At 35.5% G+C, this 23,805-nt stretch overlaps 1 protein-coding gene and 1 pseudogene across 7 annotated transcripts in view; one reads left to right on the top strand and one right to left on the bottom strand.

The window, feature by feature from the left end:
- Window positions 1-23,805, top strand: part of SMARCA1 (SWI/SNF related, matrix associated, actin dependent regulator of chromatin, subfamily a, member 1) — an 85,447-nt gene that overhangs the window by 35,794 nt on the left and 25,848 nt on the right. For 6 of the 7 annotated variants that reach the window (XM_011384197.2, XM_011384192.2, XM_011384196.2 and 3 more), the window contains 6 exons: window positions 292-424; window positions 1,024-1,172; window positions 3,675-3,794; window positions 8,976-9,086; window positions 9,351-9,464; window positions 20,399-20,521. In XM_011384197.2, coding sequence (XP_011382499.1) covers window positions 292-424; window positions 1,024-1,172; window positions 3,675-3,794; window positions 8,976-9,086; window positions 9,351-9,464; window positions 20,399-20,521 — 750 coding nt within the window. The remainder of the gene's footprint in view (window positions 1-291; window positions 425-1,023; window positions 1,173-3,674; window positions 3,795-8,975; window positions 9,087-9,350; window positions 9,465-20,398; window positions 20,522-23,805) is intronic. The other variant, XM_023525485.1, reaches the window with a different exon arrangement.
- On the bottom strand, window positions 15,634-16,033 carry LOC105308302 (annotated as a pseudogene).

Raw genomic sequence — 23,805 nt, 5'->3', positions numbered from 1 at the left:
CTCATTTTCTTTGAATAAATACCCAGAAGTGGAATTGCTGGGTCATATGGTAGGGCTTTGCCTGTTTTCCTTCTGGAAGTTATCCATCAATGGTAAGTAGAATATTTGCAGATTTCTTTTTTCCTAAGGGTCTGTAGATATTCTTAGTAGTCATCATCCTCCTTTCAAAAGTGGCAGGTATAGAGAGATCAGGAACTAATTTTATTTATAGAATTTTATAGCATATGGTGGCTAGGTTATACATTTTATCCAGAATTCCCAATATCTTATATTAGGATCTTTTTCTACTAGGATCGAGCACATCGTATTGGTCAGAAGAAGCCAGTACGTGTGTTTCGCCTCATCACCGACAACACTGTTGAAGAAAGGATTGTAGAAAGAGCTGAGATAAAACTGAGGCTTGACTCAATTGTTATACAACAAGGTATTTATACATATAGACTTAATTAGGTGGTTTGTTTGCAAAAGAAAATGCAGTTTTCTTCAAAGGAGATTACTTTTAATGAAAGGTGGCCAAAATTGGAAACTTAGAGAAAAAGACAGTTTTTAAAACAACATGCTAATTTAAACCTTCCTAAACAAAAGCTTTGAATTTATTATAAGCTATTGAACATCAGTAGCTTATAGTTGAATGTCCATGGCAAATATATGAAGTATATGATATTATTTTGAAGTATATGATATTATTTAGTAGACAGAAATGTCTAGTTAAAAAAAATTTACACATGTATTAGAGAGTACCTTTCCATGCAGAGCAATTTGATCTAAAAAGGAAAGTTTGTACATGAAAGAATGTTTCTGACTTTTAACTGAGTTTTACAGAAGGAAATTCATATTGAAATAGAACGTATGGAAGAAGAAAATCTTGTAGGGTTGTTCATTAAAATATAACTTTAAAGCTCACTAATTTTTTGTTTAACCATAAGCTTTACTGATGGCTAAATGTAGTAGTGTCTTATTAGAACTATTATGCCATGCTTTCTCTGGAATATAATCAAATATATGCAACTTGTATGTTATTAGGAAGACTCATTGACCAACAGTCTAACAAGCTGGCAAAAGAGGAAATGTTGCAAATGATACGGCATGGAGCCACTCATGTTTTTGCTTCTAAAGAAAGTGAGCTGACAGATGAAGACATTACAACTCTTCTGGAAAGAGGAGAAAAGAAGGTTAGTTAAAATGGCATTTTGTTTTCAGGATGGACTGTTTTGAAATCAACATACTTAAGCATGCTTATTATATTTGCATTGTTTCAAATGTGTTTCAAACTGCATGTTTCAAATGACGCACTTTCTCCATAAGAATCTGTTGATTTATATCTGGAGTAGTTTAGTTTTCTTTCCTCTTCTTAGAGAAGTCCCTCTAACATGTCCTGAAATATTGGCTTGGTGATGACGAACTCCTTTACCTTTTTCTTATCTGGGAAGCTCTATCTGTCCTTTGATTCTAAATGGTAGCTTTGCTGGATAGACTAATCTCGCTTGTAGGGCCTTGCTTTTCATCACTTTGAACATTTCCTGACAATCCCTCCTGGCCTGCAAAGTTTCTGTTGACAAATCAGCTGACGGTCTCATGGATGTTCCTTTATAGGTAACGATCTGTTTTTCTCTTGCTTTTACGATTCTCTGCCTTTAATTTTTGGCATTTTAATTATGATGTGTCTTGGTCTGGGTCTCTTTGGGTCATCTTGTTTGGGATTCTCTGAGCTTCCTGGGCTTGTATGTCTATTTCCTTCACCAGGTGAGGGAAGTTTTCAGTCATTATTTCTTGATATAGGTTTTCAATTCCTTGCTCTCTCTCTCTCCTTCTGGTACCCTTAAGATGCAAATGTTGGTGTGCTCGAGTTGTCGCAGAGGCCCCTTAAACTATCCTCATGCTTTTGGACTTTTTCTTGTTGCTGTTCTGATTGGGTGTTTTCTGCTACCTTATCTTCTAAATCATTAATTCTATCCTCCGCTTCATCTAATCTACTGTTAATTCTTCCTAAGGTATTCTTCACTTCGGTTATTGTAGTTTTCATATCTGACTGGTTCTTTCTTGTTTTCTATCTCCACTTTCATGTTTTCTATCTCTTTGTTAAAGTTCTCACTGAGTTCATCTACTCTTTCCCTAAGTTCATCGAGCATCCTTATAACAAGTGTTTCAAACTCTGCATCTGGTGGATTGCTCGTCTCCATTTTGTTTAGTACTTTCTGGAGGTTTGTTCAGTTCTTTCATTTGAAACATGTTTCCTTGTCTTCCTATTTTGGCCACCTACTTGTGCTTGTTTCTATGGATTAGGTAGGGCTGCTATGTCTCCTGATCTTAGTAGAGTGGCTTATGTAGTAGGTGTACTGTAGGGCCCAGTAGCACAGTCTTCCCTGGTCACCTGAGCCAGGTGCTGCAGGTATGTCCCTTGTATGGGTTGTGTTTGTCCTCCTGTTGTAGTTGAGCCTTGGTTGCTGTGTGCTCATCAGTGGGAGGGATTGACCCTCAGGCCGATCGTCCGTGATGACTGGTCAGGACCAGTGAAGGAGCGGTTGTGCAGGGGCTGACCCTACAGAGCAGGATTCGCTTCAGCAGGGCTCTGGTGCCTGCTCTGCCTGCCCTTTCGGTGTGTTGTCCTCAGATTTGACCCCAGGTGGTACTCTGGTTCAGAACAAAGCCAGCCACTGGGCCTGCAGGCTGGGGCCTCGTGGGAGGGGCCCTGCAGCAGACAGAGTTCAGCTATGTTGTTGTAAATGGCAGGATTTCCTTCTTTTTATGGCTGAATAATATTATATACATATACATTTGTGTGTATGTATATGTGTATATGTATGTGTGTATATGTATATATGTGTGTATATGTATATATATACATACATATACACACATATATACATATACACACATACATATACACATATACATATTTGTGTGTGTATGTAGCATTTTCTTTATCTATTCATCCATCAATGAGCACTTAGCTTGTTTCCATGTCTTGAGTATTGTAAATAATGCTGCAGTGAATATGGGGGTGCAGTCATCGTTTTGAGTTATTGTCTTTGTTTCCTTCAGAGAATTACCCAGAAATGGAATTGCTGGATCATGTGATAGTTTTATTTTTATTGTTTTGAGGAACTTCTACACTGTTTTCCATGGTGACTGCACCACTTTGCATCCTCACCAATAGTTGTCATTTCCGGTCTTGCTGATAATAGCCGTTCTTACTGGTGTCAGATGATATGTCATTGTGGTTTTGATTAGCATTTCCTTGATGATTAGTATTGTTGAGCATCTTTTCATGTATCTGAGATCATATCTTGAATTTTGAGTAATCTTGTTTTAGTATGTTTCATATATGCAAAATGATTGTTTAATCCAAGTTGGCATTTATTTTATTTCAGCATTAGCTATTTGACCCATTAAAATTATGTAATAGGAATTATAATATGGCTGCATATTAAATGATAAAAGATTTTAAAGAAAGCCTAAGTGAAGACTACTTTGGAATGAACCATTTCAGTACTTAAAATTCTCCGGGCAAGTTAAATTTATATTCAGGTTTAATGTTAGCATTGCATTCTTCCCTTGTAAATTAACAGATTGGATATGTCATGTCAAATCTGACTTTTGAAAAGATAGGGAATACTCAGATATTTATAAGTAATTCAGTGATAATTTTCTCATTTCAATACATTCAACTTTAGACTGCAGAGATGAATGAACGCTTGCAGAAAATGGGAGAGTCTTCTCTGAGAAATTTTAGAATGGACACTGAACAAAGTTTGTACAAGTTCGAAGGAGAAGATTACAGAGAAAAACAGAAGGTAACTTTTTATCCTCAACCATTAGACTCTCAAATTAGCATTTCTCCTCATAACAGTTATAAAAAAACACTGGCACTTACCTATTACAGTACTTTGCTATAGAGTGAAATTTGATGTAGGTCAAAAGATCTCATGTAAAGGGCTATATCTTTAATATATTTTACTGGTTTATTATCATCACTGTCATTGTCATTATCATTTTTGCTGCTATTGCTGCTATGACTATTACTTTTGTTTTGAGAAGCAGTATAGGATTGTAGTTGAGTTCCTGGATTCTGAAACTGAATCCCCAAATCTATCACTAATAAATTGACTTTAGATACTTGGTTTTCTCATTTATCACATGAAAGTTATAGTAATTACATCATAGATCATAGAATGATTCTGATGATGAAATGAGTTAATATTCCTAAAGTAATTAGAACAATGTGTGGTACTTAATAACTATATTAGTAATGATGTTATTGACATAGTTACTTAAATGCTAAGACTTTGTAAATGTGGTCTCATTTATGAAGTAATGCCTTGTAACATACTGCATGGACGGCAATGGTCCTATGAAGAAATGAGTTTTATTTATTTTGATTGTTTTAATTAAATTTGTAGCTATAATTTTTAAAACTTTATTTCGAAGTGACTTTAGACTTTATTGAAAAAAAATAGTACAGAGTTCATATATATCTTTCACTGAGCTTTCCCTATTGTTAACAACTTACATAATCATAGTATAGTGATCAAATCCAGAAAATTAACACATTTTTCCCTAATGTCCTTCCCTGTTCCAGGGGATATGGTTCAGAACCCCAAATTTCATTTTTTGAAAAACAGATTCTTATTTTTAAGAGCAGTTTTAGGTTTACAGCAAAATCCAGCAGAAAATAGAGTTCCTGTATTCTTCCTGCCCTCACATAAACACAGCCCCTTCCACTATCAACATCCACCACCAGAGTGGTACCTGTGGAACCTACATTGATATATAATTATCATTCAAAGTCCATCATTTGCATTAGGGTTTACTTTTGGTGTTGTATATTCTATGAGTTTGGATAAATGTATAAGTGACATGTATGTACTATTACAGTATTATACAGAATAGTTTCACTGACCTAAAAATCCTCTGTGTGCTACCTGTTCATCCCACCTTACCTTCACCTTCTGCAACAACTGATCTTTGTACTTTCTCCATTGTTTTGCCTTTTCCAGAATATCATATAGTTGGAATCATGCAGTATATAGCCTTTCCAGATAGACTTCTTTTACTTAGCAATATGCATTTAAGGGTTCTTCATATCTTTACATGGCTTGATTGCTTATCTTTTTAGTCCTGAGTAATATTTTGTTGTCTGGATGTACTACAGTTTATTCATTCATCTACTGAAGGACATCCTGGTTGCTTTCAAGTTTTGGCATATTTATAATTAAATAAAGCTACCATAAACATCCATGTGCAGGTTTTTGTGTGGACATAGATTTTCAACTCCTTTGAGTTAATACACAAGGAAAATGATTGCTGGATCGTATGGTAAGTCTACGTTTAGTTTTATAAGAAATTGCCAACCTGTCTTCCAAAGTGGCCATATCATTTTGAATTACTTTGAGCAATGGATGAGAGTTCCTGCTGGTCCACATCCTCATCAGTATTTAGTGTTGTCAGTGTTCTGGATTTTTGCCATTCTAATAGGCGTGTATGGGTATCTGATTTTAATTTGCATTCCCTTGATGACATATCTGATATGGAACATTTTTTTATTTGCTTATTTGCCATGTGGGGATGTGTCTGTTCAGGTTTTTGCCCATTTTATAATCAGGTTGGTTGTTTTCTTATTGTTCAGTTTTAAGAGTTATTTGTGTATTTTGGATAACAGCCCTTTATCAGATGTATCTTTTGCAAAGATTTTCTTCCATTCTGTGGCTTGTCTTCTCATTTTCGATCCACATTGCATTTTTGTTGCTGTGTCTCCTTAGTCTCTTCTAATCTCTAATAGTTCTCAGTTTTTCTTTGTCTTTCATGACCTTGACACTTTAGAAGAGTATTAGTATTCAGTTATTTTGTAGTTTGTGTCTCACTTTGGATTTGTCTAACATTTTCCCATGATTTGATTAAAACTTTGCATTTTTGACAAGAATGCTATAGAGGGGATGCTATGTCCTTTTTAGTGCATCATACTAGGGGAACATATGGTGTTGCTCTATCTTATTACTGGCGATATTAACCTTGATTACTTTGTTGAAGTGTTGTCTGCTGGGTTCTCTGCTGTGGGGTTATAATTTTTCTTTTTATAATAAGTATCTTGGGGGAGATACTCCTCAAACTTTTACCCACTGATTTTAGCATCTATTGGTGGAGTTTGCCTTCAACAGTTATTATTGTGGTGTTTGCCTAATGTTATTTTTTTTTATTTCCTTTATTCCATCTATGCATTAATTAACTGGGATTTTTTCTGTAAGGAAGAGCTGTCTCTTTTCATTTACATACTTATTTATATTAACATGGACTCATCGATAATTATTTTACTTTTTGTTATAATACAAGTCTGTCATTTTGTTGCTCAAATTATTTTATAAAGCCATTATATTTTTTAACTCACAGAAATGAATTTTACTAAAATAAAAATATACGTTACAGATTTGATTTTACTGAAGAAATGAGAGGTGAGCCATTTTAGTTTGCAGTGCAACTGGTATGCTGACAATGCTTTGTTGCTATTATTATTATTTTTTTTTTTGGTAGATTTTAGTGTCTTGACTTAAATCTATCTAGTTATATCTATAACCTTAATTCTGACTGTTTACATTTTATGTTGATGAGATGGAGGTGATGGCCTGCATGCACAGGCTGGAAATTGCCTTCCTAATATGCATTTTAGATCTCATTATGTGATATGAATTTTATAAAATTTACAGTTATTCCTGTGGGCATACTGGTATTAAGAGTGTTTTATAAAGTGGAAAAATATTAAACAGTGAAGAGTCTAAATATCAGGGGAACTTCTTATCTATATTATTAGAAGAAAATTAGACTTAGTAAAATATTTATCTATATCTAATATAACCAGTTTTTCTGTGCTTCTAATTCTAGGAAAATAATGATGTAGACAGAAATTTTAATAATAGTAATGATGACTTGTGTTTTTATAATTGAATATCTGACAAATCAGAATTTTTTTCTGAATATTCTAAGTTGAGATTATATTTTTTCTATCTTTTCATATTTCCTAGATAGGTTCTTAAAATAGGTTTATATTATCCTTTGAAGAGAATCAAAAACCTGCAAAAATGTTTATACATAAATCATGAGAATTACATAGTGAAGTGATTTTCATATATGATTTGTTGAACCAGTTGCATTACTTTACAGTCATAAGTAGTAAATTAAGTCATAATGACTGACATTGATCCTGAATAAATGAACCTGAATAAGTTTATATTAACATACTCATATAAAACAAATGAATTTAGCGTGTTTTATTGTTTTTGAAAGTTCAGGAATTAGTCTTTAATGCTTATTTCAAATTTGAATACCCAGGCCTTCAAGCAAATATAGGTTAAATGGCCAAGTGCATTACTTTTAGAAAGTTAATTTAAATTATTATTGATTTCTTCACCCCAAATGCGACAAATAAAATATTGGTTATTTATAAAATATTACTATCATCCGCATTAATCCATCTGAGGGGGAAAAGAAAAGAAAACTTATTTCACTGCTCTGGGTATTTCTCTTTTTATATAAACTCACATTATACTATGCATATTTTATAGTTTTTAGAGTTAAAAGAAACCTTAAAGGTTATTTAGTCTAATCATTTTTGTAATTAAGAAATCCCATTATAGGATCTAGGACAGTTATCCAGCCTTTAAATGCAGTCATGCTGGGAATCCTACTTCTCTCAGGATAGTTAATTTAACTGTTTTATATTCTCTGGTTCTCAGAAAATTTCTTATTTGACTTATAAGCTCCTTGATGAAAGAGATTGTTTTATTCTTCTTTGTATCCTTGACAATGACTTGAAAATAATACAATAGGTACTTAAGACATATTTGTTAAATTGTATTGAGTAGCAAACTACTTTCCTGTGCCTTTCCACATTGGTTTTAATCTTATGGATCAACAAAAAACTGTTCTTTTCTACTTGATAGACTTTTACATATGTGGATGCCACCATTTCGTCTCTTTAGTCTTTACTTCTCTAGACACTGTGAGAGTTTGTAGATCTGTAAGCATTCTAGTCACCTTAGTTTGTCGTCTACTCTTAAAATATGAATCTAAGGTTGGATCTCAACCCTTAGATAAGGTCAAATAGAATGGGACAATTATTTGTAGATTAATGTTCTTTTTTTAGGTCATTAATCTCTTCTGCGAAGGCACTAGGCTAGGTGGGTACTGTGAAATCAAGAAAAATATCAACTAGAAAACCATTCCTATAGACTCCAGAACTTTGTATTGTCACTTTTGTCTATTGATTTTTAAATTGTTTTTTCTAGCTGGGTGAAGTTTTGTATTGCTACCAAATCGTTCACCCCACTTTGGATGTTTAATAATAACTTACATTTAACTCTTGGCAGTTTACCTAATGCTTTCACATATATGGTAACATTTCATCTTCAAGGTAGGTATTATTATTTCTATTTTACAGATGGAGAAAATCATTTCCCTAAAGTTATACAACTGATAAAGTGACAGGACCTGGTTTTAAATTTAAGTCTTTCTGATTTCACTGACTTTTTTCATAGTTCTTTACCAAGAGGATTCATTTAAAAATTTCTTTTGATTTGAAGGGATATATGCCTGTAATGTTGATATTTATAATTTATCCCTTTCAGCTATTTCCTAATTCATACACTTAACAGTTACCAGAATCAATCTTAGTGTTCCCTCTACATTATATATTATTTATTTGTTAGGCATAAAAATCTAACCAGATTGTGCAAATTCTTCTCAATTACTAAGGTAGAACTACGATTTAAACTTACTTAAAAAAAGAAAACCATCTTTGCATTTAACCTTGGTATACAGGGCAAGGTTTTGGAACTTGGATTGTGTAATTGTGACTTATAAAAAAAGCAAATTTTAATTCTTCCTAATGGCTTTGGTTTTCTCATGCTCCTGCAACCTTGATATGCTTGATTTTTATAAAACAGTTTGGAGTAATTAAACTCCTCATTCTTGTTTGTTATGTATAGCTTGGGATGGTGGAATGGATTGAACCTCCTAAACGAGAACGCAAAGCAAACTACGCAGTGGATGCATACTTTAGAGAGGCTTTACGTGTCAGTGAGCCAAAGGTTCCGAAGGTAAAAAACAGTATGAGGCCATTTTTTTTTTAATATCTTATAGCAGGTTTCTCTTGTAACATAGTCTGTGATTCAGATTTACTTATATTAGTGCTAAATCATAGTCCTTAAAATATAACAACAATACAGAAAAGTACTTGATATGGCCCAGCTGCTTAAATGGATTTCATTGTATTTATTTTTTCTATGTATAAAAAAAATGGTATAAGTATGTTCACTTCATATACTGAAAACGTATATATGTACTGCATTTCCCCCCCACAGGCTCCACGACCTCCAAAACAGCCAAATGTTCAGGATTTTCAATTTTTCCCACCACGTTTATTTGAGCTCCTGGAAAAGGAAATTCTTTATTATAGGAAGACAATAGGCTATAAGGTAAATTTTCAGTTTTTTTAGATTAGTATAATGTAATCTTTTAAGCTAACATAATCTATTAAGCTAGACTAGAAGGTGTTCATTTTAATGTGAGAATGTAAGAGTAAATCAAAATATGGTATTTTAAAACCAAAGAGGAAATTTAACTAGAAGCAATGCATTAAGCTACCAAATCACTAATAGGATTATCACTACGTAGGCTTAATGGAGAATTATCTAATGTTTCAAAATAATTTTAATAATGCTAGTGTGCAAGTGGTTAAAGAATGTGTAGAAAAAACAATGGATATGTGGTTAGTTAGAAGCAAATGTCTGATAGATGATAGGAACTTTCAATCATTTTCCTTAATGAACAAGAAATTTTTGTGTTTATTGCTCAAGGTTGATGAAAGCCCCATTGGTGGTTAGTTGACTATGGTCACTTAGATGTTAATGATAAACATAATAATGAATTATATAATTTTAAAATGATCTTTTAGAATTCAAAATTCTTATATAAGTGAATAGGAACCCATTTTTGTGAGTGAAATTTAATGTTTGTCATACTAAAGCTATCACATTGAGAGATTAAGCACACCAGGTTATTTTTATATGTTGAAATTGACTTCCCAGTGACCAAAAGTATAATAATCAATAGTATAAACAAAATTATACAAATGAGAACACTTGTAATTTTATAAAGTTTTTAGTTTTATGAATTGGAAGCTGTGTTTTAAAATTTATTTTATGAACCATTAACACAAGTGGAACTATAACCAGTTATTTTGGTTAAATGCTATAATGTGCCTAGAAAAGCTCCATGTATGTAAGCTATTTAGTTAGTTTATATTTTGGAGCTAGAGTGGATCTCTAGAGTGTTTCTGCAGTTAGTCCAGAGTGGGAGCATTGCCGTTTGAAAGAGCAAAAAATCTTTGCTTGATATTTATGTACCAAAGTTTAAATATATGTAAATAGGAACAAGAAACTTAAGGTGAATATAAGTAGTTATTTAGGGAAATATAATTAAATTTAAATGTATTAGACCAACAGGACTGGATAAAGTCTTTCTTAGAAAGTCGTAGAAGAGTAACCATGGTCGAACATTCAGACCAGGGATAATAAAATGGTTTCAAAGAAAGTGAAAAATAATGATATGCCAGAAGAAACACAATGTAGAATAAAAGAAGTAAAATTAATAAAATGATTTCTAAGATTTCACAAGATTTAAACGAACATATATTATCCCACTAAGGGTGATAAAAACTTTAGGTTTAGATCATTATTTTTTGTTACTTATATTGACTGTTATTAGTGTGACTTGAAAGAAAAATTAATTGAAAAGTTAGACCTCAGTAACCAACCAAATATCTGTGTATAGCATTTTATAACTTACAGAATGTTTTACCATATACTTTATTTCATTTCCAATAATCCTGAGATAGATGCTATTCACCTCTATATAATAGGAGTGAGGAAACTGAAGTTCAGAGAGGTTCCGTGGCTTGTCCAAGGTCACATAACTAAAAGAGTTGCCAAGGGTGCTGGTCTCAAACTCAGGTTCTCAATGTTCAAATGCTGTGCTCTTTCCACTCAGACATTCTGGGCTATTTTTGCATGTGACATAACCTGCTTTTTCCTGTAGCCCTAAATAAGGACTGTGTTTACAGTGGTGTGACATGTCGTTTGGGAGGTGAGCCAAGTAGTAGTCAAGTAGCTGTAATAAGAAAAAATATCTCTGCTAATAGAACTGCCTATACTCCTTCTTTGTACAGATACTGAAATTCTGTTCCCTGTGATAATACAGTGTCCACCACATTCTTGCCACAGCTCTGGTTTTAATGTAAACAGTGCATTTCATTACAGGCAATTTGTGATTAGGAGTGAGGTCTTACAATGACTGGCTGGGTGGTGGCCAACTGAGGGAGATGGAAGGAGAGAGGAAAACTTAGAAGAGGGAGGAATGAAGGGGCAACTGTGAAGGGTGATAGGAAGGAGGGAAATATAAAAAAGGAAAGGAATGAATGAGCAGATGGGAAGATGGCATGGAATCCATGATGTAGCACCTTATTATTTTCCTCACCTCTCAGAAAGAAGTGACAGGAGAGGGAGAATGAGCAAAAGGAGGACTTTTTTTTTCATTTATTACATACTTATTGAGTAAACCTCTATGTCAGGTCCTATGCCAACCACTGGGGATAAAGTGGTGAGTAAGAGACAAGGTCTCTCAGTGCATGGAACTTATGTTCTAATGGAGACAGACGTTAAGCAGATAACAGAGTAATGACATTGTTATTTGTGTGTTTTTGTACTTATAAAGGGCGCTATAAGGGAGCATAACATGGGCATCTAATGTGGACATTGAGATCAAGGTAGTGGTTCCTAAGGAAGTGTCATTTAAGCTGAAATCAGAGAGATGCACAGGAATTAGCCAAGTGGTGTGGGTGAGAAGAGCTTAACACAGGTACAAGGGTGTTGCAGTCAGTTAGAAGGAAGATTGTCTCTTTAGAAACTGAAAGGCCAGTGTTGCCAAGGAGTAGTGAGGGAGGAGAGTGACTTGAGATGCAGCTGGTGAGCAGGTGAGATTGTGTGGAGCCATTATAGGTCATATTAATGAGGTTGAACTTTAGCTTTAGAGCAAAGGAAAACCCACCGAGATGTTTTTAAGACAGAGGGGTAGGTGCGTGGTGAAATAATAATAGTGACTACTTATTTAGTCCTTACTTATGGTGCTTACTGTTCCAAGTTATTTAAAAGGATTAGCTCGTTATCTTCATAACAGCCCTGGAACTACATCCCTATTTTATAGATGAGGAAACTGAGGCACAGAGAGGTTGAGTAATTTGCCCTGAGTAGTTTGCTAAAGATCAACTTATAAGTGGTCGAGTATGATCAGATTTACATTTTTCAGAGATTACTGTGGCTGTGACACAGAGAATGGTGAAGGTGAGAGAAGATAGTGGTGGCTTAGAGTGTGGTGGTTGTGGTGGTGGAGGAGGAGTGAGAATCGATTCCTTGCCATTCTACTCCTAGCCTGTACTCTCTTCAGCCCCATCTGGATTACCTCTGTATCTTCTTAGACTTGCCTTGATCCTCTGGATGCATGTTTAGCCAAGGATTTATAAGACAAATAAGAATACATTCTGGATGTTAGTTTTCTCTGAACCTTGTCTCTTCAGTTTTTTACCAGAAGCTGCAGACCTGAGCTAAGGTGGGTACTTTAATTGGGTAGATTGTACGTTTGAGTTTAGAGTACAGATAGAAGAGCACGGCATGTTAATCATCTGCAAAAGTTTCCTTTCAAAGATTATGTGATAACTGTTAAACTGTCTTCTCACAGATATCTAGCACTGATCTCCACCCCCCACATATCTCCAGAAAACTCACCAGAGCCACAAATGAATGGAGCAATAGTTTATTCTCAGATGAACAGAACCACTGTAGTACAGTTACCTAGTATTCTCTATGTACAGTTAGGTTCTCAAAAAGGGACCCTCTTCCTCATTTCTGCTTAAATGATTATTAACCTAGGACAGAGAGGTGTTGTCTATATCTGAGGACCCTGTGGTGCACAGTACCATTTTGAGTCCCCTGTAGTGAGGGGCTCAATACTTTTGAAGCAGTTGGGAAAGAGCATTTTTCCTGAAGGCCTGTTTATTTGCATTTTTATTTTGTATTTGGTTCCCATCCCCCATTTTCAGCACAACAAGGTCACAGCAGTATTGCTGATAAGATCTGTAGTTTTGTTTTATTCGAGGGTGCAAGAAGTATTGGTTGTTTTGCACTTGGTAGATAGCAGTGCATATGCCAGTTCTCCCTTCTAAGCTTCGACCTTGTTGCAGGTAAGACATTCAAAAACTTTATTGCTCTTGCAACTTAAAGGAGTTACTTAATGCATTTAATCATTAGTTCACTAAAATCTTTATATTGGAAGAGATGACTTAATTGAATTTTCAATTGCAGAATAAAAAAAAAAATCCAGAGTATTTAGAAATTCCATTGAATCTAAGACCTGGAGTGAAAGAGTTTTGCCATATTTGAAGGTGAATAAAGCTGTAGAACATTCTAACATTTATCTTCAATAAAAAATTCTTTAGGGATGGATATAAACATTTGACAAATTGAGGAAGTTCCATAATCTTTGTGAGTTTTAGTAATGTGTCATTGTGGGCCACCTGTTTTGCAATAGTAGAACTGAAACACAGTGAGCTGATTTCAGGTTACTGCTTTCCTTTTGTGGGCCATCACATTTACTTTAGCATTCCATATTTCTATGAAATTCTTGATAAAACTCTTAAGAAACAAGAACAAAAAAAGTTCTTCACTTCTCCATGGAACACAGCTCTTAATCACAAATTCCTTAGGGTCTAACTAGAAATCCATGAAGTAATCAAGGAGTTTCCTTTTGAAAGATAACATTTTGTATTTTGTATATTATATGTCAAGTGTTGCGTGGAGCCATCAGTAAAACATATAGTAATAGTACCTGAAATACTTTTGAGGTATCTGTTTAGTACTATTGGTCTATAATTTGTATACTTAACTTTTATATAGCACTTTGAAATCACTTCAGGAAGCTTAATGCCGATAAGAACATCATGAGGTAAAAAATGAATAGCTTTTAAAAATGATGAATATTAAGATTATTTTATAGGAGGAGATACAGGAATTTAGGAATTTTGACTTATTTCTAGTATAAAACTTTATATGTAAATGAGTAACTTCTAGAATTAAAATAGTAAACGTGACATTGATGAAATCATTCTAAAGTTTTGCTGTATTAAAAATATGACCAGTGGATATGGAAGTAATCCGTAGTGGATATGACATAATATTCTGATTTTGCTCTTATTGAAGTTTAAGGTGGAAAATTTTAGTATTGGGGATATCTGTATAGGAAAAAAGAGTTTATTTTGTATGGGTATATTATCTACTTTTTGTCATAAAATTAAATGCTTCATAAAAATTTCATAAAATGAAATATTTCATTTTAAAATATGGTTTGTTGGACAGAAATTTTGAAGATATTTGATAAATATTTTAAGATTAAAGAGGTTTTTCTCAATTAAAACTTGAAGCCAAAATAATTTTGCATACCAGCAATTTCAGGGTTCTATTAAACTTTTAAAGCTATATCTGTAATTTTTTCTAAATATTTTATTATGAAAACATTTCAAACATACAAAAATGCTGAAATAATTGTACAATGAACACTCATGTACACACCACATATATTTTCTAATTTATATCTTGCTGTATTTGTTTTATCATCTATTTGTCCAGTTCTCCAGCCTTCTATCAAATGGATATTCATCTTATTTTTTCATGCATTTTAAAGTTGCAGACATAAGTATATTTCACCCAGAAACACTTCAACATGCATATCATTAGCCAGAGTTCAATATTATTTGATTCTTTTTCAAGGTAAAATTTACATACAGTGAAATGTATAAATCTTAGGTGTATCATTTGATGTACTTTGACATAGCTGAAACCCCTATAAAGATATAGAACATTACTGTCACCCCAGAGAGTGTCTGTTCCCAGTCAATTTCCATATCTGTTCCCCGGACATAACCATTGTTCCGATATTATTTTCCTGCATATATTAGTATTTTTTTTTGTTCTACAATTTCAAGTAAATGGAATCATACATATGTGTAAGGCTTCTTTTACTTAGCATACTGTTTTCGAGATTTGTGTTATCATCAATAGTTTACCCTTTTTTTAATTGATGAGTACTGTTCCATTATAAACATATAACACAGTTTGCTTATCCATTCTCTTGTTGATAGACATCTGGCCTGTCTTCTGGTTTTTAGCTGTTATGAGTAAGCTGCTGTGAACATTTGTGTAAAAGTCTTTGTGTAGATTTGTTTCATTTCTTTGGGTAAATACTTAGGAATGGAATTGCTGGTATGCCTATAATTTAAAAATTGAATTTAGCTATTGAAAAAAGTTATTTTTAATCATGCTTTTCACTGGGCTGCATTTCATTTTTAATACAGTATTTTATTCTGTCAATTAATAACTAATATTTGAGAACATTTACAATATTAATGGAAGTTAATCTAAGAGAAGTTCAGCTTACATTTTTTTAAAAAAGTATTTCAATACTGAGTATGCGTAAGAGAGATAATTATGGTCGAAGTTATTATGTCAAAAACATAATAAATGTTAGTCTACATACAGTTCAGTTTTTAGTGTAAAGTTCTTGGGCTACAAGAAAGAACATTTGGTTTATTTCACTAATAGAAATATCTCTTAATGCTGGGATGGCCTCTTCTTGGTATTTCTTCTGCTATTGTTTTTAGCATAGTTGTCTGTGATGGTATGAATGGAGTTGAGTGGAGAGGTACTCATCATGTTTATTCCAAATAGTAGTATATAACCGATTACTATAGTAATGAGGAGGTAGACAGGGAATGCAACTGCTTGGTACTTTTGAGGCCAGTAGCTTAAGCCTAAGGAGTTTAGCCAAAATTCAGGAATAAAAGCCCATATGAGATATAGTATGAAGCCATATTGGGAGCTCAAGAAAAGAGCAAAGCCATAAATTGCTCGTCTGGCAATGGTGATGGTGAATTTTCCATTTTCCCTGTGTTTCTAGACAGTCTCAGCACTGAGTCCCTGTGCAAGCGCCTACCCAGGAGCTGCAGGGGAACAAGGAAAGAAAAACTGAGTGACAGGCCTAGTGGAGACAGTAACCCCTGCTTGGGCCTACATTTCATTTTTTTAAATTTATTTATTTTAATTAGTTTCAAGTATACAGTACATTGGCTAGACATCTATATAGTTTGTAAAACGGTCCCCCTAATTGCACCCTCCCTCCCCTGACCCTTCAGCTAGCCAACGTATTCATTCTAATTGTATTCCCTATGCTGTGCTCCCTATCTCCATGTCCATCTGTCAGCTACTAATTTGTACTTTTTTAACCCTTCACCCCATTGTCACAGCCCCCCAAACGCCCCTCCCCTCTGTCCATCACCAAATTGTCCACTGTATTTGTGAGTCTGTTTTTGATTAGTTTATTATTTTTATTCCTTAGATTCCTCAGATATAGTGTTTATCTTTCTCTGTCTGACTTAAATACCTTCTAGGTCCATTAAAGCAATATGTTTTTTCCATCCCCTTCCTTTTAGTCTGTCTTTTAATCTGACATGAGTCTCTTATAGGCAACATGTAGGGGTCTTGTTTTCCTTTTCATCCATCTACTATTTTAGTTGGATCACTTAATTCTTTTCCATTTGAGGTACTTATTGATAGGAATGTAGTTGTTACCATTCTTTATTCCTGTTTTTGATACATGTTTTTTGTTCTTAAAGAAATCCCTCCAACATTTCCTGTAATACTGGCTTCACGGTGATAAATTCCTTCAGCTTATTTTTGTCTAGAAAGCTCTTTATCTGTCCTTAAACTCTAAATGATAGCTTTGCTAGATAAATTATTCTTAGTTGTAGATCCCGGGTCTTCATCCTGTCGAATATTTTGTGCCAAGCCCTTCTGTCTTGCATAGTTTCTTTTGAGAAATCAGCTGCCAGTCTTATGGGTGTTCCTGTATAAGTAACTATCTGTTTTTCTCTTGCTGCTTTCAATGTTCTTTCTTTGCATTTAACCTTTGGCATTTTAATTATGTATCTTGGTGTGGGCCTCTTTAGATCCCTGATTTTTGGAATTCTTTGAGCTTCCTGGGGTTTTATGTCCATTTCCTTCACCAGGTTAGGGAAGTTTCCATCATTATTTCTTCAAACAGCTGTTCAACATTTTGATTTTCTTCACTTATGCCGATCAGATGGATATTTGGACCCTTAATAGTGTCCCATATGCTCCTTCAATTATTTTTATAGTCTTGGAATCTTATCTCTTGCCATTCTGATTGAGTGTCCTTGGCTTTCTGTCCTCTAGATAGGGCATTTGGTCCTCCTCTTTACTCACTCTGTTTATTCCTTTGTTTATTCCATTTAATATACTTCTCATCTCAGATAATGTGTTCTTCATTTCAGGCTGGTTCCCTTTTATAATTTCCATTTCCATTTTTATGGGTTTTTTTTTTATCTCTTTGTTGAATTTCTCACCGAGTTTAACCAAAAGTTCATTGAGCATCTTTATAACCAGTGTTTTGAACTCTGTGCCTAGATTACTTGACTCCATTATATCTGGATCTCTGTTCTGTTCTCTCATATGGTTTCTGTTTCTTTGTGTTCCCATTTTGGCTGCCTTTCCATGTCTGTTTCTATGTACTAAGCAAAGTTCCTAAGTCTCCCGGTCTTATTAGTGTGGATTTGTGAAGTAGGTGTTCAGTGGCACAATCTTGAGAAGAGTTCAGCTGCAGGCCAGACTTAGCCCAAACCTCCGCTTCTCTGGGGCTACCTGTTAAGATTCAGCAAGCAATCCACAGATGTTGTGCTCATAGTTGCCTCAAGAGGCCATGCCGGAAACCAAGGCCAGCTACCATCAGTGTGAGTCTTGAGGTTGGCTCAGCAAGGAGCACCTGACTTGCCAAGGACACACCTGGATGTGGCTTGGGCGGGGCCGCGAGTTGGGGAGGCAGAGTTTCAGGGAATCCTCTGGGTGGAGCGACCTCTCTTATCCAGTTCAGTGACCTCACGGTTATGGTGGTGCTGTGCCTGTGCACTAGGAGCTGGGAGGGTTCAATAGGGAACAATGTATACCACCAGCACTTCTGTACAGAGCAAGTCTCACCTTGACCTTCACTCTGGCAGTGTTTCCCTGTAAGTCTCTTGTGTTCCTTGTGTGCAGCTGAATTGGCACAGGTGCTCAGAGCAAGCAGGTCTGTTACCGCGAAAATCCGCTCACGGATGCAGCCCCTTCAAGAGGCGTCTGCAGCTGATGCTGCCGCAGCCTTTGTCTCACTCAGCCGCTCGAGACCGGGCAGCCCCGTGTCCTCGCCTAGTCCTACCTTCTGCCATTGCAGGGTGCTTTCTTGGATTTCTCCCTAGTTGTATGGCTTGTTCATCAATATCTCAGGAGATTTTTCTTGCTGCTTGCTCTTTGTTTCCGTCACAACTTTGATTTGGTCGCTAGAGGGATGAACAGAGCCTCTATCATCTACGTCATATTGGTCCTACATTTCATTTTTAGCATATCTTTTCTATTTCCATTTGCCATCGTCCTAGTCCAGGTGATCATACATCATTTTTAGATTACAATAGTTTAGCTGGTTCACTTGCCTCTAGTCACTTCTCTACTTCAATCCATCCAGCACAAGGCTTAAAGGTGAAAACACTATGTTTTGACTATATTCCCTTGTTCAAAAATCTCCAGTGCTTTACTGTTGCCTACTGTGCAGTTTCAGAAGGCCCTCTAAATCTGTCTCCACCTGCCCTTGTTTCTTATCCATTCTCAGCATAAACCCTGTGTGCTCTTTCCCGCCCATTTCTGCCTTTATGTTTTTTCCTCATATTTCTCCTGCCTAGAATTTTCTTTCCCTTCTGTCCATCTCCCTAAATCCTTTGAGTTCTTAAGGTACAGCTCAAAATTCCACAACTAGCTCCCTACAGGCAAGGTTCTTGTCCACTACTTTTGTGTTTCAGTGAATACCTATCGTAGTGCTACAGACATGATAGACATTTAGTCAATACTTAATAATTTGCCTGGTATTGAAGATTACAAATGAGCCTGTTTTTTGGTTATTTCTTTTTAATGCCTAGTTAGTAGGTTTTATATTTAAACAACTGTTGGATGTAATAGTTTTCAAAAATATTTATTTTTAGGCTACAGTGATATAGCTTCAAAGTATGAAATATATATATATATTTCTCATTTCTAATGTCAAAATTAGAAAAATATACTATAATATGTATTATAATTACATTGTAATAAAATCATCTGATGATACGCATAGAGGGAATGAGTCATTTATGATAGGTGTACTTTCTAAACAGTAGAAGATTTACTGTCAACCCTTTTCTTTTTGCATGTAAAGGCATGCTGTAAAATGTACTACACAAGTTATGTACCTGACCTCTTAATGCGCTGCATCATCTCTGCAGACGCACACAGAAATGATGTGAGGCTTTGGGCTGAGTGACGATTACTTTGTCATTCCATACAAATAAATGCCGCTCCACACTGCTGAATTGTCCTGGTTGTCTGTGTTCACTGTGACACGCTGAGGCCCCTGGGGCTACAGTTTTGAGATTGAGGTGACTGACTGCTTCCTTGGAGAGCTAAGCTTCTGTCCTCATTCTTTTGAACTTTTACTCTCTCCTCCTTAATTGTGAGTATATTTGCAGCTCTGTATCCAGAACACTATAATTTCTGTTGGCCACTGCTACTGTAGTCTTTTTCCCTGGACTGTGGGTCTTATCACAGCTCTGTGTTTACTCTGCTACTCCTACCCTCTTATATATATTATCTTTTTTTTTTCTTGCTTCTCCATTATCCTGTCACTTCTTCTCGACTTCTTGCATTTGATGTGAAGATGCTCTCCCTTTCCATACCCTGGCAGGCAATAAAAGCACTCCTTTCTTTTTGCACTATGAACTGATCAGAGTGTTGGATGTAATTTTCAGGTGTACTTCTCTACCCTGGTCTATATTGATGGGTGAATATGGGCTCTTTTTGTACTGCCAAACTTTTTGTTTCTTCTCACCTTGATATTTTATTGTATAATGTTGGTGCTGGGTATGATGATATTACTGTTATTACCATGTATTACAATATTATAAGGATATATTTTGTTCCACAATATAATTAAATCCAGAATATAATGTGGCACTTAGCAATTTATTTTAACTCTCAAATGCCATGTGGCACACTTAATTTTTTTATTTTGGTAATATCATGGAAGTAGGAATGTGGAGAAGATCATATGTCATTCTGGTATGACTTTAAGGTGTTTACTGTTGAGATAACTTTAAAAATTGATACATGTATATATACTCTTAATTAATTTTTCTCAACAGTTTATTCATAACTCATCTCTTGATTTATAGGTCCCAAGGAACCCTGATATCCCAAATCAAGCTGTGGCTCAAAGAGAGGAGCAAAAAAAGATTGATGGAGCTGAACCTCTTACAGCAGAAGAGACTGAAGAAAAGGAAAAACTCCTCACACAAGTAAAATATTTAAAGTGGCTGAAATAATTCTAGTCAACCAATAGTAAAAAGAAAATATATCACTTAATTTTTATTGTATGGGCTCAGTACCCTGACTGGACACACTAATAAAACCCAGGGCTATTTTGTATATGTTTAGACCAAATATCTCTATTTTTTTTATTTCTTTCACAGAATACACCCTTTTGGAAATACAAAAATGTGAAATATAGGTGTCCATTATTAAAAAGACATGTATTTAATCAATTATAATTAGGCCAATTAATCTACATATGAATACTGATACACAAAAATTACTAGCATATTCTTGAAAATTTAAATATACATTGTTGAGTGATGCGAACTGTCCTGAAATTATTTATGAAATTATTTGTGGAATAATTTCATAATTTTCAAAATGCCTTTCGTACTTTCTTGGGAAGAACTTTAATACAACGAATGATGAGAGATTTCTGAAACTTTTTTCTTAATTTTTTTCCAGCTTTATTGAAATATAATAGACAATTATATTTATTATTGTTTATATTTACATTGTACAATTCAATGAGTTTATCTCAATTATAGTTAGCATGCAATAATATACCAGTTTCGGTTGTATAGCATAGTGATCAGAGATCCACATAACCCACAAAGTGATCACCCCACTAAATCTAGTGCCGCTTTTCTCCCTTACATATTTATTACATTATTAACCATCTTCCCCATGCTACATTCTACATCTCCACATCTGTTCTGCAACTATCCATATGTACTTCTTAAACCCTTTGCCTTTTTCACTGTCCCCCCAACCCTCCTCCCATCTATTAGCCCTCAAAATATTCTCTGCATCTGAGTTTATTTCTGCTTTTGTTGTTCTTGTTTCTTTTGTTCTTTAGATTCCACATGTAGGTGAAATCATGTGATATTTGTCTTTCTCTATCCAACCCATTTCATTCAGCACAATACCCTATAGGTCCATCAAGGCAATATCTTTTTCCATCCACTTCCTTTTAGTCTCTGTGTGTCTTTAATCAGAAGCGAGTCTCTTGTAGGCAGCATATGTAGGGGTCTTGCTTTCTTATCCATTTAACCACTCTATCTTTTGGCTGGAGCACTTAATTCTTTTCCATTTGAGGTACTTGTTGATAGGAATGTAGTTATTACCATTCTTTATTCATGTTTTGATACATGTTTTTTCTTCTTAAAGAAGTCCCTGCAGCATTTCCTGTAATACTGGCTTGGTGTTGATAAATTTCTTTAGCTTATTTTTGTCTGGGAAGCTCTTTTCTGTCCTTGGACTCTAAATGATAGCTTTGCTGGATCAAGTATTCTTAGTTGTAGATCCTGGGTTTTCATGAAGTCGAATATTTTGTGCCAAGCCCTTCTGTCCTGCAGTTTCTTTTGAGAAATCAGCTGCCCGTCTTATGGGTGCTCTCTTGTAGGTAACTAACTGCTTTTCTCTTGCTGTTTTTAAGATTCTCTTTTTGTCTTTAACCTTTGACATTTTAATTATGATGTATCTTTGTTTGGGTGTCTTTGCGGTCCTCTTTCTTGAGACTCTGCACTTCCTAGGGTTGTATGTCTATTTCTTCACCGGGTTAGGGAAGTTTTCCATCGTTATTTCTTTAAATAGCTGTTCAACGTCTTGTTTTCCTTCAGGTACCCCTATGACATGGATATTTTTACATTTAATTGTGTCCCATTGGCTCCTTAAATTATTATTATAGTCTTGGCTTCTTTTTTCTTGCCATTCCAATTGAGTGTCTTTGGCTTCCTCATCCTCTATATTGGCAGTTTGATCCTCTTCTTTATCCACTGTGTTTACTCCCTCTAATATACTCTTAATCTCAGATAATGTGTTCTTCATTTTTGACTGGTTCCCTTTTATAATTTCCAATTCCATTTTTATGTTTTTTAATCTCTTAAAGTTCTCACTGAATTCATCTACACTTCCCATAAGTTCATTGAACATCCTTATAACCAGTGTTTTGAACTCTGCATCTGTTAGATTGCTTGACTCCATTATTCCTGGATCTCTGTTATGTTTTCTTGTATGGTTTCTTTGTCTTCCCATTTTGGCTGCCTTTCTCTGTCTGTTTCTGTGTATTAAGCAAATCTTCTAAGTCTCCTGGTCATATTAGCGCAGCTTTGTGTAGTAGGTGTCCAGTGGCACAATCCTGAGAAGGGTTTAGCCTCTGCCCCTCTGGGTCCACCTGTTGAGATTCAGCAAGCACCCCCAGATTCTGTGCTTATAGTTGTGTCAAGAGGCCATACCAGAAACCGAGGCCAGCTGCCACCAGTGTGTCTTGACACTGCTAAACAAGGGGCACCTGACTTGCCGAGGACACACCTGGATGTGGCTTGGGTGGGGCCGTGAGTTTGGGGTGGCGGAGTTTCAGGGAATCCTCTGGGCAGGGCAACCTCTGTTATCCAGTTCGATGAGGTCTCTGCCATGGCAGCGCTGAGTCTGTGTACTGTGAGAGGGGAGTTCAACAGAGGAACTATGGATACCACCCACACTCCTATACAGAGAGAATCTTGCCTTCGGCCCTCATTCTAACAACTCATTGTTACTCCATAAATCCCTATTACACCCTGAGCTGGTGACCTTGCTCTGGTGCTCAGAGTGAGCAAGTCCATTGCTGTGAAAGTACACTCATGGAAACGGCTGCTTTAAGAGGTATCTGCCGTTGCTGTAGCCTCTGTTCCACTCAGCTGCTTGGGACCAGGCAGCCTAACATCTCTGCCCCCTCCTACCTTCTACCATGCAGATTGATGTTTTTTTTTTCCCCTCCCTAGTTGTGGGGCTTCTGTTCATCTAGATCTCAGGCGACTCCGCTTGCTTTTGCTCCATGTTTCTGTCACACCTTTGATGTGATTGCAAGAGGGAATGAACAAAGCTTCTGTCATTTACACCATTTTTGCCCTCGATTTCTGAAACTTTTTAAGGTGATCATTGTACAATAAAAGCTAATAGTTTTGAAGAATTAGAAGGCTTATGGTCAATATGGCAGAATAGGTAAATGCTGTGCTGGCCTCCTCCCAGGAACACATCAAATTTACAACTAAACTACAAAATAACAATCACTGCTGGGAGTCACCTGAAATCTAGCTGAACATAAGTCCTATAATTAAGAATATACAGAATAAGTCACCTTGATACTGGTAGAGAGGCCAGAGATGTGGAATTGGGCAGGTCCCATGCTGGCATGTGGTGTTTAAAATTTAGGAAGGGTATCTTGGCTTCATAGGTCCCCCCTGAGGAGTTAGGGGTCCCAGCCCAACAACAGGCTCTCCAGCTCAAG

The sequence above is a fragment of the Pteropus vampyrus genome, unplaced genomic scaffold (genome assembly GCF_000151845.1).
Source record: "Pteropus vampyrus isolate Shadow unplaced genomic scaffold, Pvam_2.0 Scaffold566, whole genome shotgun sequence".
NCBI lineage: Eukaryota > Metazoa > Chordata > Mammalia > Chiroptera > Pteropodidae > Pteropus > Pteropus vampyrus.
The sequence above is the reverse complement of the archived record's forward strand: the minus strand, read 5'-3'. Positions and strand labels throughout refer to the sequence as shown.